Source organism: Cetorhinus maximus, chromosome 16, assembly GCF_964194155.1.
Source record: "Cetorhinus maximus chromosome 16, sCetMax3.hap1.1, whole genome shotgun sequence".
NCBI lineage: Eukaryota > Metazoa > Chordata > Chondrichthyes > Lamniformes > Cetorhinidae > Cetorhinus > Cetorhinus maximus.
The window spans coordinates 78,047,844-78,062,676 of record NC_135894.1 but is presented as its reverse complement, the minus strand read 5'-3'; the positions used below and the strand labels follow the sequence as shown (position 1 = coordinate 78,062,676).

The 14,833-nt window shown below is 44.4% G+C and overlaps 1 protein-coding gene across 2 annotated transcripts; it reads right to left on the bottom strand.

Moving 5' to 3' along the window:
* Window positions 1-77: 77 nt before the first annotated feature.
* Window positions 78-14,470, bottom strand: c16h3orf38 (chromosome 16 C3orf38 homolog). Of its 2 annotated transcripts, none has more exons than XM_078560151.1 (3): window positions 14,297-14,470; window positions 11,980-12,167; window positions 78-2,969 (listed from the first exon to the last, which is right to left on the bottom strand). In XM_078560151.1, exons 1-3 carry the CDS (start codon window positions 14,421-14,423, stop codon window positions 2,352-2,354), a joined length of 933 nt encoding a protein of 310 aa, XP_078416277.1. In that variant the 5' UTR covers window positions 14,424-14,470; the 3' UTR covers window positions 78-2,351. The 2 variants fall into 2 exon arrangements, with proteins under 2 accessions (XP_078416277.1, XP_078416278.1); XM_078560152.1 differs by lacking the exon at window positions 14,297-14,470 and adding an exon at window positions 13,102-13,223.
* Window positions 14,471-14,833: the final 363 nt, after the last annotated feature.

The window sequence follows — 14,833 nt, the reverse complement described above, 5'->3', positions numbered from 1 at the left end:
TTCAACCTCATTTTTGCATCTATGCACTTTATACAGTTATAGTCCTCAGGCACACAGTTTTGAGTATAAACAACAGCTGTTTAACGCCTTGGCTTTATTCTGCTAAAGTCTTGAGCAATTATACTACAATAGCTCCAAGTAACAATGTGAAAAGAAAACTCCAGGGAATCAGATTTGTTTCCAGCAAAACAAATCTATCAGTTACAGTTCCAAGACTGACTGGGAGACCAGTTTATTTCTATTTGTTGAAAAATGATACATTACCTGCAAATCAAATACACACAAAATGCATTTCACAGAACTTGGGTCTATTTATAATACATTCACGATATGTTTTCTCAATATTAACACTTGTCAACGATCAAGTATCAAAGGCTGGATTGATAATTAACAGAAAATATATAACAAGTTTAGCTTTCTCCAACTAAAATGTTGAAATATGCAATTAATAAGAAACCAAATCTGTCTGTATAACTGGCACCAAATACATCATTGACTTCCACAGCTGCTCTTACTTTAAGTGGAGTGTTAACACAAAAGAATATCACATTCAATTTCCAGCTGTCTTTAGCAGTAGATGTAAAATTAAAGTTGAGTACTCTGAAGTGTGAACACTTTACAGACGTCTGCCCACATCATTCATGATGTACACCAGTGCAGCCTCAACATGTTAGAGATCATAATTATAATGGTAAGATTGGATAGGATTATCATATTTAAGCACAGCAGGCACTTTACAGATCAGCTATGATCTAATCAAATGGTGGATGGGCTGAATGGCCTACTCCGTTTCTATATTGAAAAGACTCCTGGAAGCAGCAACATGGGTTTCATATGTGGTAGTCAGATCGTTAGCTTATTTGACAAGCTGCATAGCATTTCTTAACCAGATATCTAACATTTTCACTTTATCAGTGGTCATGGTAGAGGAAAATAGCACTCTGCTTCAATGAGTTTTGGAAAAAAACTTTAATCTATTAACATTTACAGTAGGCAGGATTAAGGTGATAACAGATACCTCCGCACAAAAGAAAATGCAACAATCTTTTCTAATCATTTCTTCTCATCAATGCATCTCCCATGGAGTTAGACCAGGAACGAGTGGGACACGACGACTGGATCAGGAAAGCAAGCTGCAGCCAAAGGTATCAAGAACCATCTGGTGGCTGCCATGAAGGTTAGTCATGACTTACCTCTTTCTTTTCTTATCCTATCTGGGCTGGCTGTGCAAATTAAAATGGCAAACTCTCATGGCAGCTGGAAGGAAGCCAAAATTACCTTTTTGCTACTCTGAATGATTATGCTTCTATTATAAAAATCAAACAGAAAGCTCAGATATGAGCCTACTTTGAAGTAATCAGGGGAGCCAATAGCATGGCAAACACAAAGAGCTTCAAAGGACTTCACAAAATAACTTTTTGCTTCAGAGTGCATAGAATGTTGTTACTTAGGCAGATGTGGTGGTTTTGTGCAGACCAAGATTCCACAAATAGCAATCAGATGCATGACTAGTTTATCTTTTTTTGGTGGTAATAGTTGAGGGAGACAGGTTCTTAATTTGGGACAAAAGCGAAACACTATGGATGCTGAAGATCTGAAATGAAAACAGAAAATGCTGGAATTACTCAGCAGATCTGGCAGCATCTGTGGCGTGAGAAATACTGATAACATTTCAGGTCACTGACCCTTCATCAGTTTGGATCACTGACCTGAAACGTTAACTCTGCTTCTCTCTTCACAGATACTGCCAGATCTGCTGAGTATTTCCAGCATTTTCTATCCTTAATTTTGGATATCACCTAAAGAACAGCAGCTCCAATAATGCAATACTCTTTCAGCACTGTAATGCAGTGTCAACCTTGTTTATCTGTTCCTAAGATTAGAGTGGGGCTGAACGCCAATCTTCTTACTCAAGAGCCAAAAGTGCCAGCAAGAGACAAGGAGTCACCATAATCTGAGAAAATACAGCTTTATCAAATACATTTAGTGATTACAATCTAAAAATGGAGCAAATGTATTTGTAACCAGCATAGGTGGAGGAAGGCAAAAAGAGAATATTTATTGAAATAACACTTATCCTTTGGATTTTATAACATTTCCTCACTCAAGGTTTTTGACAATATTGCAAATATTGGTATCATGTTACATGGGCAATAAATGCAGTCTGTTTTCATTAGTTTTGTCGGCACCAGTATTTACACATCAGCATGAATTGTGGTACTGGCTGCTTTGCAATATATTGTACTGAATTCTAGCACAAATACAGCATTGCACTTTTGATGTCATAACGCAGGAATGAGCAATTGACAGATGTACCAATGTTTCATAAGGGCAGAACAGAGCACACAGCCTCAATCACAAATTCCTACAGTGTGTTCTTCAAAAACTTGCAGGAGCTCATTGGATTCATATTTGATGATAGGGAGCTCTGCATCCTCATCGGGCTGGACAGCCACCTGCGCTGCTGCACCATGACCAGTTATCTTTAGGTGGACAAATTTCATCTTCCAATTATTCTCACTGCTTGGACAACGGATGAGACCAAAGATTTGCTCAAAAATTCCCAGGCAGATTGACTCTCTGTGAATGGTGCCAGCCACTGCAATAATGACTAATCCATGAGGTGAATGGATGCACTTCAGTCCACTGCCAGTCAGGTTAGGATTCAGGAATAGATGTTCCTCTTTTGTCAGTGCTAATAAACGGAGGCTGACCATAACTGCGCCGGTGTATACCTCCAACTGCTGCTCGGAAGTTCTGTAGGAAAATTTAAGTATTACATCTTCCCAAAAGTGCTGGGGCCCCCACTCTTTTGATTGTTCTTGCAGTAAAGGATTCTGGGAGTTCAAAAGCTGATAAAACCATTTGCAGAATTCGAGTCCCATAGCTTGGTAATCATACTTGTAGTTTGCTGCTATATCGTGTGGTGGGACATTATTTCCTGATGTGCTTCCTGAAGAATTATTTTTCTGAAAGAGAGGAAAAATATGTACATTTATCCTTGGCTGAGAGTACACCATGCGTCAGAATAAACACAATAAGCAGAGGATTTATTTTTTGGTTCACCTTAGTAGCTATAAGACTGAGCAAATGCTCCCTTACCAATTCTATGCAATGTCCTGTTGAAAGGTTAAATCTAGTACTCATATTTGTAAAAAGGCTCCACCAACTGTCCCTATATCTGAAGTTGGGGGATGGTTAACTTATTTGGCTAGATGGCTATTATGTGGTTCAGAGCTATTGTGTGGTTCACCAACAGTGCAGGTTCGATACCTCAGATGGAACGGGAAGGTTTGGGCCTTGCTTCCTTGCCCTGCCCCTGAGAGTGAAAGGCAATGGCAAACCACCACTGACAAAACTTTCCACTTTCCAAGAAGAACACAGGATGAAGCATCCACAGCCAAAGAGCCAGGCACCTGCCTTCAGACAGAGTACACATGACACATGATGACCTGGAGTTGGTAACTTCTAGTAGGAAACAGCTCCTCACATATTAATGCTGATCAGCACCTTATCAAAGTATTAATTCTTCATGCATGTCCCTGACAGTGTGTCCACAGACTATTCACTGCCAAGCTCAGGTCTGCTTTTGCCTAGTGTTCACAGATACCCTTGCATTAGGAATCACTGTTAAGGCAGGAATTGGAACCCTGGCTAGGTTTTTCCCTTAGCCTGGAGGCTACTGCTGGCTGGGGCCCACTTCACCCACTCTCACCCGGGCAGAAATTCGGGATCAAAACACATTCAGAACTGAGATTTTACTTAACATCTGTTAGCTTCTTTCTTTTGATTATACTCACCAAAAACCTGTCCTGTACTGCTCTGTTGCTTAAAGTTTAAAGTAACTTGGATCAGCTTTCAGCCCTTCCCACTAATGCTGCTCCTCTGCTCGGCATTGTGATGGCCACTGGTTTTACTGGTTTCTCAGCTTCAGCTGGACTAGCTCCTGACAGTGTGCATGAGAGTGTGACAGGGAGCAATGCGGGGGCAGGAGGGAGCGACAGAGGTGGGGGGCGGGAGGGAAAGACGGGGGAGGGCAGGGGCAGGAGGGAGCGACAGAGTGGGGTGGGAAGGAGCGACAGAGGGGGACCAGTGAGAGAAAGAAAGAGAGAGAGAGCGAGTGACAGAGAGCGAAAGAGAGAGAGGGAGGAGGAGGCAGAGGGGGGTGGAAAGGCAGGCGGAGAGAGAGATGGGGAGCTGGAGAGGGAGAGGGAGAGGCAGAGAGAGGGAGAGAGACAGGGATGGAGAGAGGGACACATAGCAGATGGTGGAATTTGAATTCAATAAAAATCTGGAATTAAAGTCTGATGATGACCATGAAACCATTGCCGATTGTTGCAAAAACCCATCTGTTTCACTAATGTCCTTTAGGGAAGGAAATCTGCTGCCTTACCTGGTTGACTCTTAAAATGCCCTCTAAGCAAGGGCAATTAGGGATGCCCTCTAAATAAAGGCAATTAGGGCAATAGATGCTTGCCTAGCCCGCGACACCGACATCCCACGAACGAATTAAAAAAAATACAAAGAACGCAACTCTGTTTTAACATGCTGATAGGTTAGAAAGTTTTCTCCCTTGAACTCAATCAACTTTGAAAATACAATTATTTAACTAACCAGAATGCCGTATTTCAATGAAAAATGTGTTCTTGAACATTTATTTCTACATCTGAAGGCATAACTAGCACAAAAGAAGGTGGTTGTGGCTGTTGGAGGTCAATCATCTCAATACTGGGACATCGCTGCAGGGGTTCCTTTGAGTAATGTCCTAGGCCCAAAAATCTTCTACTGCTTCATCAATGACCTTTCCTCCCTCATAAAGTCTAAAGTGGGAGTGTTCACTGATGATTGCACAATGTTCAGCAACCTTTGCGACTCTTCAGAGGCTGAAGCAGTCCATGTCCACATACAGCAAAACCTGGACAATATTCAGGCTTGGGCTGATAAGTGACATTCACGCCACACAGTGCCAGGCAATTACCATCTTCAACAAAGAGAATCTAACGATCTCCCGATGACATTCAATGTCATTACCATTGCTGAATCCCCCACTATCAACATCCTGGGGGTTACCCATGACCAGAAACTGAACCCGACCAGCCATGTAAATAATGTGGCTACAAGAGCAGATCGGAGGCTGGGAATTCTGCAGAGAGTAACTGGCCTCCTGACTCCCCAAAGCCTGTCCACCATCTACAAGGCACAAGTCAGGAGTGTGATGGAATACTCTTCACTTGCCTGGATGAGTGCAGCTCCAACAACACTCAAGAACATCAACACCATCCAGGACAAAGCAGCCCGCTTGATTGGTACTATATCCACCACCTTAAACATTCACTTCCTCCACCACTGATGCACAGAGGCAGCAGTGTGTAGCATCTACAAAATGCACTGCAGCAACTCACCCAGGTTCCTTCGAAAGCAACTCCTAAACCTGCAACCTCTACCACCTAGCAGGATAAGGGCAGCAGATACATGGGAACACCACCACCTACAAGTTCCCCTCCAAGCCATACACCTTCATTACTTAGAACTATATCATCGTTCCTTCACTGTTGCTAAGTCAAAATCCTGGAACTCCCTCCCTAACAGCCCTGTGGGTGGACCTACATCACAGAGACTGCAGCTCACCACCACCTTCTCAAGGGCAATTAGGGATGGACAATAAATGCTGGCCTAGCCAGCGACACCCACATCCTGTGAATAAATAATAAAAAGTACAGCACATACGGAGATATATTTGAAGCTGGTGATAGCTGAGAGTACAAAGGCACAATAGAATTGCATAGGGCAAATATCTAAAAATATCCATAGCCCACTCTTTTTGCTCCAGTCAACTGAATTCAAATAAATGATTCACTTCATGGTTGGATTTCTGCATCGAGAGGAAGCATGCTCAAATCAAGGTAAAATATATTCAGGCAAGATCACCACAGGCATGTGTAACTGTTTGTAAACTTTTTCTGTGAGTATCCAAATGCAGAAAGATATTAAAATAGTTCAGAGAAAACTAAACCTGAGTCATGGCACCGTTCCTGTACAGCTACAACACTGGAATCTACCTGGCTATGTGGAAAATTGCCCAGGTCTGTCCTGTATACAAAGAGCAGGACAAATCCAACCCAGCCAATTACCGCCCCATCAGTCTACTCTTGATCATTAGTAAAGTGATGGAAGGGGTCATCAATAGTGCTATCAAGCAGCACATGCTTAGCAATAAGCTGCTCGCTGATGCTCAGTTTGGGTTCCGCCAGGGTCACTCAACTCCTGACCTCATTACAGCCTTGGTTCAAACATGGACAAAACAGCTGAACTCCAGAGGTGAGGTAAGAGTGACTGCCCTTGACGTTAAAGCAGCATCTGAATGAGTGTGGCATCAAGGAGCCCAAGCAAAACTGGAGTCAATGCGAATCAGGAGGAAAACTCTCTGCTGGTTGGAGTCATATCTAGCAAAGGAAGATGCTTATGGTTGTTGGAGGTCAATCATCTCAGTTCCTGGATGTCACTTCAGGAGTTCCTCAGGGTAGGCTCAACCATCTTCAGCTGCTTCATCAATGACCTTCCTTCCATCTTAAGGTCAGAAGTGGGGATGTTTGCTGATGATTGCATAATGTTGAGCACTATTCGTGACACCTCAGATACTGAATCAGTCCATGTCTAAATGCAGCAAGACCTGGACAATATCCAGGCTTGTGCTGGCAAGTGGCAAGTGACATTCACGCCACACAAGAGCCAGGCAATAACCATCTCCAACAAGAGGGAATCTAACCATTGTCCCTTGACATTCAATGGCATTACCAATACTGAATTCCCCACTAACAACATCCTGGGGGCGGGGTTATCATTGACCAGAACCTGAACTGGACTAGCCATATAAATACTGTGGCCACAAGAAAAGGTCAGAGGCTAGGAATCCTGTGGCGAGTAACTCACCTCCTGACTCCTCAGAGCACAGATTAGGAGTGTGATGGAATACTCTCCACTTACTGCTGCCTGGATGACTGCAGCTCCAACAACACTTACCATCCAGGACAAAGCAGCCTGCTTGATTGCCACCCCATCCACAAACATTCACTCCCTCCACCCCACAACGCACATTAGCAGCAGTGTGTACTATCTACAAGATGCGCTGCAGGAATTCACCAAGGCTCCTTAGGCAGCACCTACCAAACCCATGACTGCTACCTTCTGGAAGCACAAGGGCAGCAGGCACATGGGAACACCACCACCTGGAAGTTCCCCTCCAAGTCACTCACCCTTCTAACTTGGAAATATATCACTGATCCTTCACTGTCACTAGGTCAAAATCCTGGTACTCCCTCCCTAAAAGCACTGTTGGTGTACCTAAACCACATGGACTGCAGCGGTTCAAGAAGCCAGTACACCACCACCTTCACAAAGGCAATTAGGGATGGGCAATAAATGTTGGCCTAGCCAGCGATGCCACATTCCATAAATGAATAAAAATAATTGACTGGAAAGTGTCTCCTCCATGAGAGGTACTTCATGTTTTATTGTTAAGCACTTAATTAAAACAGAAATACATGCTAATTAACAGTTAAACTTGCATTTATATAGCACCTTTCACTACCTCAGTATGTCCCAAAATGCTTCACAGCTAATGTGTTACCATTTTTTGCAAGCAGACACAGCAAGATCCCACAAACAGCAATGAGATAAATGATCAGATGATCTATTTTTGGTAACACTGATTGAAGGATAAATGTTGGCCAGGACATCCCAGTCTTTAAATAGAGCCACAGGGTCTTTATGACGACCTGTACAGGGCTTCAGTTCAGCAATTCATGCAAAAGACAACATGACTGACAATGCAGAGCTCCCTCAGTGCTACACTGAAGTGTTACCATGGGTTGCATGTTACAGGTTAGAGTGGCCCTTGAACCAGCAAACTCCTGACGCAAAAGCTGAAAGGGCTGTCACTGAGTCAAGCCAAATGGTAGATTACAGATATCGCCTTTCTCAATTGTTAAAAGGAGTTCCATTTCCACATTAAAATATGCTATCCCAAAATGAAACAAAAGTTACCCGAGGACATCCAGAGGAGCCCAAGGCTTTTCTGACAATTCAAAAAGCTTTCCCAAGTCGATGCAAGCTAATTCTTATATATTCTGAAAATGGTACTTTTAACAATCTCTGTGTAATTTAAGACAGAAAGCCTAAAACTCTTAATCGACACACACAGCACAAGGCAACATCTTGCACAGCTATCCTAGTCATGAAGCTAGGGCACATCACTGAAGTTCTAACTACTTTACCATCTGGTGAATGCTATCACCATTAGCCCCACTTCATTCCTGACTAGCTGGAATTTATGACGTAGCTAAATTTATTTGGATGTATTTATTTTTAAGCATCCAATGTCCCAGAAAAGAAGCCTTCTGCTTCTGGGCAGTTCCCTGCACTTTTAAGAATGTAATCATATAATGTAATCATTGTTACAGCAATGCAGAAGGCCATTCATCCCTTTGTGTCAGTGCCAGCTGTCTGCAAGACAACTCAACTAATCCAACTCCCTCGTCTTTTCTCCATAGCCCTCTTCAGGTTATTATCCAATTCTTTTTAAAGCCATGATTGAAACTGCCTCCTCAGGCAATGCATTCCAAATCCTGATCATTTGCTGTGTAAAAAAAATGTTCCTCACGTTGACTTTGATTCTTTTGCCATTAACCTCTGCTTCTTGACTTTTCAATCAATGAGAACAGTTTCTATCCATCTACTCTGTCCAGACACCCCATGATTTTGAACACCTCTATTAAATCTCCTCTCAACATCTCTTTTCTAAGGAGAACTGTTTCAGCCTCTTTAATGTATCTACTTAAGTCCCTCATCCCTTAACTAGACTTGTAAATATTTTCTGCATCCTCTCCAATGCCTTCTTGAACTGCAGTGTACAGGACTGGATACAACTCCAGTTGTAGCCAAATCAGTGTTTTATAACGGATCAGGAAAACTTTCTTGCTTTTGTACTCTGTGCCTCTATTGAAAACCCCAGGATCCTGCATATCTTATTCAACCGCTGCTCAACCCACCCCAACATTTTCAAATGATTTGTATACATTTTCTCCATTTGAAATTGTACCCTTTATTTTATATTGCCTCTCCTCATTCTTTCTACCAAAATGTATCTCTTCACACATCTTCGCATTAAATTTCATCTGCACATATTTGCCCATACCACCAGCCTATGATCTCTTGAAGTCTATTACTGTGCTATCCTCCTCATAGTTCACAATGCTTCCACGTTTGGTGGCATCAGAAAATTTTGAATCTGTGCTCTGCACGCAAGTCTAAGTCATTAATATAGATCAAAAATGTAGTGTTCCTAGTTCCGACCTCTAGGAAACCTCACTGTATACTTTCCTCCAGTCTGAAAAACAAGCTTTCACCACTACTTTGTTTATATTCTCTCAGGCAACTTTGTATCCATGCAGCCACTGTCCCTTTTATCCTATTATATCATTTGCTGACAAGCCTGTTATGTGGCAACCGCCTCACAAGCAAGCAGCACCCCTCCAAAATCAAGATCAGCTAATAAAGGCAATCTGACTAGACACTACTACAATTGCCTTGAAAAAAAATTTCTCTGATAATCTTTGCTGTGGTCGGATAGAACATGGTAACTGAAGCCCTACAAGTATCAATTTGAACAATAGGATACAAGATTTTATCTGGTTCCCTTTTTAAAGACTGACTCCCAAAAAGGTTATTGGGTTACCCTTCAATGAAGAGGGACTCTGGTGACCACGTTCAAATTATAGTAGCTTGAAAAAGGCTATGAACTGAAACGAAAGAAAAAAACGAGAAGGATAAGAAAAACGGTTTAAGGAGGCAATTCTCAAGCGTGGAGCCAAGATGGCTGAAGGCACAAGCATCAACGCTGGAGTAGGTGGGTGGGGAAGGGGGTGCTGGTAAGTTGGTGGGACAAACGCACAAGAAATCTGAGTCAGAGGAACACAGAGTTTGGGGCATTAATGTTAAAAGAGGGCTTTTTAAATTCATTCTTGCGAATGTGAGCATCACCAACTAAGCCAGCGTTTATTACCCGTCCCTAATTGCCCTTGACGTGGTGCTGGTGGTGAGCCAACGTCTTGAACCAACCAAGTCCATGTGGCGTAGGTAGGCCCAGAGTGCTGTTAGGGAGGGAGTTCCAGGATTTTGACTCAATAACACAAGCGAAGGAACAGCACTATACACATCAGAATGGTATGTAGCTTGATGGGGAACTTGCAGGTGGTCTTGTCTCCATACATCTGCTACCCTTATACAAAAGCAAAATACTGTGGATGCTGGAAATCTGAAAGAAAAACAGAAAATGCTGGAAAAACTCAGCATGTCTGACAGCATCTGTGAAGAGCAAAACAGAGTTGACGTTTCGAGTCTGTATGACCCTTCTTCAGAGCTGCCCTTGTCCTTCTAGATGGTAGAGGTTGCAGGTTGGAAAGTGCTGTCGAATGAGCCTTGGTGAGTTGCTGCGGTGCATCTTGTAGATGGTACACACTGCCACCACTGTGCATCAGTGGTGGAGGGAGTGAATGTTTAAGGTGGTGGATGGGGTGCCAATCAAGTTAGCTGCTTTGTCCTGGAAGGTGTTGAGCTTCTTGAGTGTTTTTGGAGCTGTACTCATCCAGGCAAGTGAAGAGGATTCAGTCACAATCCTGACTTGTGCCTTTAGATGGTGGACAAGCTTTGGGGAGTAAGGAGGCGACTTACCCTCTGCAGAATTCCCAGTCTCTGATCTGCTCTTGTAGCCACAGTATTTATATGGCTGGTCAGATTCAGTTTCTGGTCAATGGTAATCCCCAGGATGTTGATAATGGGAGAATTCAGCAATGGTAATGCGATTGAATATCAAGGGGAGATGGTTGGATTCTCTCTTGTTGGAGATGGTCATTGCTGGTACTTGTGTGGTGCGAATGTAACTTGTCACTTTTCAGCTCAAGCCTGAAGGTTGTCCAGGTCTTGCTGAATATGGGCACAGACTGCTTTAGTATCTAAGGAGTCACGAATCATGCTGAACATTGTGCAATCACCAGTGAACATCCCAACTCTGACCTTATGATGGAGGGAAGCTCACTGATGAAGCAGTTGAAGATGGTTGGGCCTCAGACACTAACCTGAGGAACACCTACAGCGGTGTCATGGGATTGAGATGATTGACCTCCAACAACTATAACCATCTTCATTTGTGCTAGGTATGACTCCAAGCAGTGGAGAGTTTCACCCTGATTCCCATTGACCCCAGTTTTGAAAGGGCTCTTTGATGCCACATGCAGTCAAATGCTGCCTTGATGTCAAGGGCAGTCACTCTCACCTCACCTCTCGAGTTCAGCTTTTTTGTCCATGCTTGGCCTCAGGTTGTAATGAGGTCAGGAACCAACTGATCCTAGTGGAACCCAAACTGAGCATCAGTGAGCAGGTTATTGCTCACTAAGAGGCGCTTGATAGCACTATCGACAACCCCTTTCATCTCTTTGCTGATGAAAAGACTGGGAGAATTGAAGGTTCACTTAAGGACAGTGTAACATATACGGTTTCTCGGTTGTGTTATAAGTTCCGTTCTGTAGTTTAAAGTATAAGTTGCCTACAAAAATAGTGTTTATTCTGTTTGTTACAGTAAATAACTTAAAATGTGAAATCTTCTTGTATTATCCTTTTAGCTATTAACTGGAAGTTTGAATTTATTTCTTTTTAAACACATTTATCGGTCAGTATGGGGATCATAACAATATAACTCTGCTGAAAGAAACTCTTTCATATCCAATCTGTTTAAATTTGTTCTTTTTAAAAACCTAGATCAGTTATACATTAGAATTTGTAAAAATATAGCACTTAATAAGAATAACCTGAATTGTAAAATCACCATTTTCAAAATAAATTTCATGTTTAATTGTACTGCAAAAATACTTGGAAGTAAAAATATATAAGTTTTATTATAAGATGATGCAATTTCAAATCAAATACCTGGGATGCTGTGTCGCCTTCCCTCCAATATTCTATAACTTTCTGAACAAGCTGGTGTTTCTCTGCATTACATGGCACAACAATGTTATGTTTTGCTAAATATTGAAATATTATCTCACGGTGGATCTTCTTCCTTTTCAGTAGCTCTTCAGCGCTTTGACTGTAACTCAGTATCGCATCCATTGCTTCTGCAGGTAATAGAGCAAAGGTAAGATTGTTAAGAAAGGAAAAATCCTAACCCAAGATGCACAGAAATTCTTTTAGCTAGGCAGTTATGATTGTGGAAACTCTCAGCATCACACTATATTCTCAATGCTGTGGTTATCTCTTGATATTGTTGTACGCCACCAGACATCCAGCCTTTGGCAGTTAAGTGAATCAACTTTTCATTGCTCCAAGTCATCTGATTGCTCCAAGAAACTACCACAAAACCGTTCTACAAACTCATCTTCTAGACCACTCTTGCCAATTTGATTGTCCCAATCTATACGAAGATTAGAGTCCCCATAATTATCACATTGCCTTTGTTATAAACTCCAAAGATGTCTTAATTAATGCCCTGTCCAATGGTATAACTATTGTTAGGGGGCCTATAAACGACTCCCACCAGTGTTTTCTGACTCTTACTATTCCTAATTTCCACCCATACTGATTTTACTTTTAAGATCTTCTGTGGCCAGATCCTTTCTCACTAATGTCCTTATGTCATCCTTTACTATCAGAGCGAACCTTCCCTCTTTGCCATTCCGTCTGCGTTTCTGAAATATTGTGTACCGTGGAATATTTATTTCCCAACCTTGATCACCTTGTAACTATGATCTGTAATGGGGATTGAATTAAAATCATTTAACCTCTATTTATGTCACTTGTTCATTCATCTTATTGCAGATGCTTCGTGCATTCAGATAATTTCATTTTTACTTCTAGTGCCTGCAATGACATTATTCGCTAATGTACAATTTTTGTTAAACTGCCTCTCCCTTCCTGTCCTATTCTGCTTGCCTTTACCCACATCACTACACTGTTCCGATGCCTTGATCTTTCTTTTGGGACTTCTAAATCTCCCTTCACCTGAACCCTCGCCCCCACCTGTTATTTTAAACCTCTAAAATTATAAATCACCTAAATATGAATCCATATTCCCTTTTTCAGCTGATTATGAGGCTGCTATATACTTGTATACTTGCGGCATGTTCCATTTTTTTGGTCAAACTAGACCACTTTAAAGTTCCTTGATGATAAAGCAAATTCACTGGTAGTTTGATATAGTACTGGGGGGGGAATATGGTACGGTGGGGGGGGAGGAGGTGGATATGGTACTGGGGGAGAAGGGGGGTCTGGTACCGGGGGAGAAGGGGGGTCTGGTACCGGGGGAGAAGGGGGGTCTGGTACCGGGGGAGAAGGGGGGTCTGGTACCGGGGGAGAAGGGGGGTCTGGTACCGGGGGAGAAGGGGGGTCTGGTACCGGGGGAGAAGGGGGGTCTGGTACCGGGGGAGAAGGGGGGTCTGGTACCGGGGGAGAAGGGGGGTCTGGTACCGGGGGAGAAGGGGGGTCTGGTACCGGGGGAGAAGGGGGGTCTGGTACCGGGGGAGAAGGGGGGTCTGGTACCGGGGGAGAAGGGGGGTCTGGTACCGGGGGAGAAGGGGGGTCTGGTACCGGGGGAGAAGGGGGGTCTGGTACCGGGGGAGAAGGGGGGTCTGGTACCGGGGGAGAAGGGGGGTCTGGTACCGGGGGAGAAGGGGGGTCTGGTACCGGGGGAGAAGGGGGGTCTGGTACCGGGAGAGAAGGGGGGTCTGGTACCGGGGGAGAAGGGGGGTCTGGTACCGGGGGAGAAGGGGGGTCTGGTACCGGGGGAGAAGGGGGGTCTGGTACCGGGGGAGAAGGGGGGTCTGGTACCGGGGGAGAAGGGGGGTCTGGTATCGGGGGGGAGGGTGGTCTGGTATCGGGGGGGGAGGGGGATCTGGTAACAGGGGACGTGGTGATCTAGTACTGGGGGCAAGCATGATCTGGTACTGGGAGGGGATATGGTATGGGGGGGAGGAGGGAAGATATGGTACTGGGGGGGGGGAAGTATGGTACTGGTGGGAGGGGGATCTGGTATCGGAGGGGAGGGGCATCTGGTAATGGGGGACCTGGTGATCTGGTACTGGGGGGGGGAGGAGGGTCTAGTACGGGCAGGGGGGCGATCTGGTATTGGGGGAGGAGGGTCTGGTATCGGGGGAGGGAAGGGGATCTGGTAATGGGGGACCTGGTGATCTGGTACCGGAGGCGGGGAGGGGGGTGTTATCCAGGGCTGCGGCCGGTCGCCGCCTCCCACCTGCGCTGTTCTCTATCTTTAACATGCGATTGGTGACGGTGTCGGCCACCGAGATGAGCTCGCCCTCGGCCAGGATCTGCAGGAGCTCCCGGCAGCCGCACTGCTCCTTCTCCGATAACATGGCCATGATGATGGCGATGATGATGATAGCGGCCGCCTGCCCGTCCCGGTCCCGGTGCCGGTGCCACCGACTCCGACCGTCCGGGCACTACTCTAAACCCCGATTGAGGTTCCGCGCCCGGTCACCTCCTGACACCCTCTCCCCGGGTGGGGGGGGGGGGGGGGGGAAATGTCAGGAACAAATGTTCTATTCTCCATAAGAACAGGCGCGCGCAATAAAGGACAGGTCACGAGTTACCAATGTCGGTCACCAGGGCTACATACCTGAGATTTTTTTTTAAGATTAAAGATCACATGTGGTTGAATAACTAACTTCAATTTGGGAATTGGTTTTTTTTTTCTCCAAATTTCCTCCCGTGGCTGCGGCAAATATCACAGGGGCCGGCACCCGGCCGGAAACATTTGACGGGTGCACCA

Bases quoted from the DNA above. Each gene is read 5' to 3' on its own strand.
- c16h3orf38 (XM_078560151.1), bottom strand. From the start codon at position 14,423: ATGGCCATGTTATCGGAGAAGGAGCAGTGCGGCTGCCGGGAGCTCCTG. The intron at 12,168-14,296 runs GTGGGAGGCGGC...TATTACCTGCAG, and splicing joins AAAGATAGAGAACAGCGCAG to AAGCAATGGATGCGATACTG. The intron at 2,970-11,979 runs GTATTTGATTTG...CCTCTCTTTCAG, and splicing joins AAGGCGACACAGCATCCCAG to AAAAATAATTCTTCAGGAAG.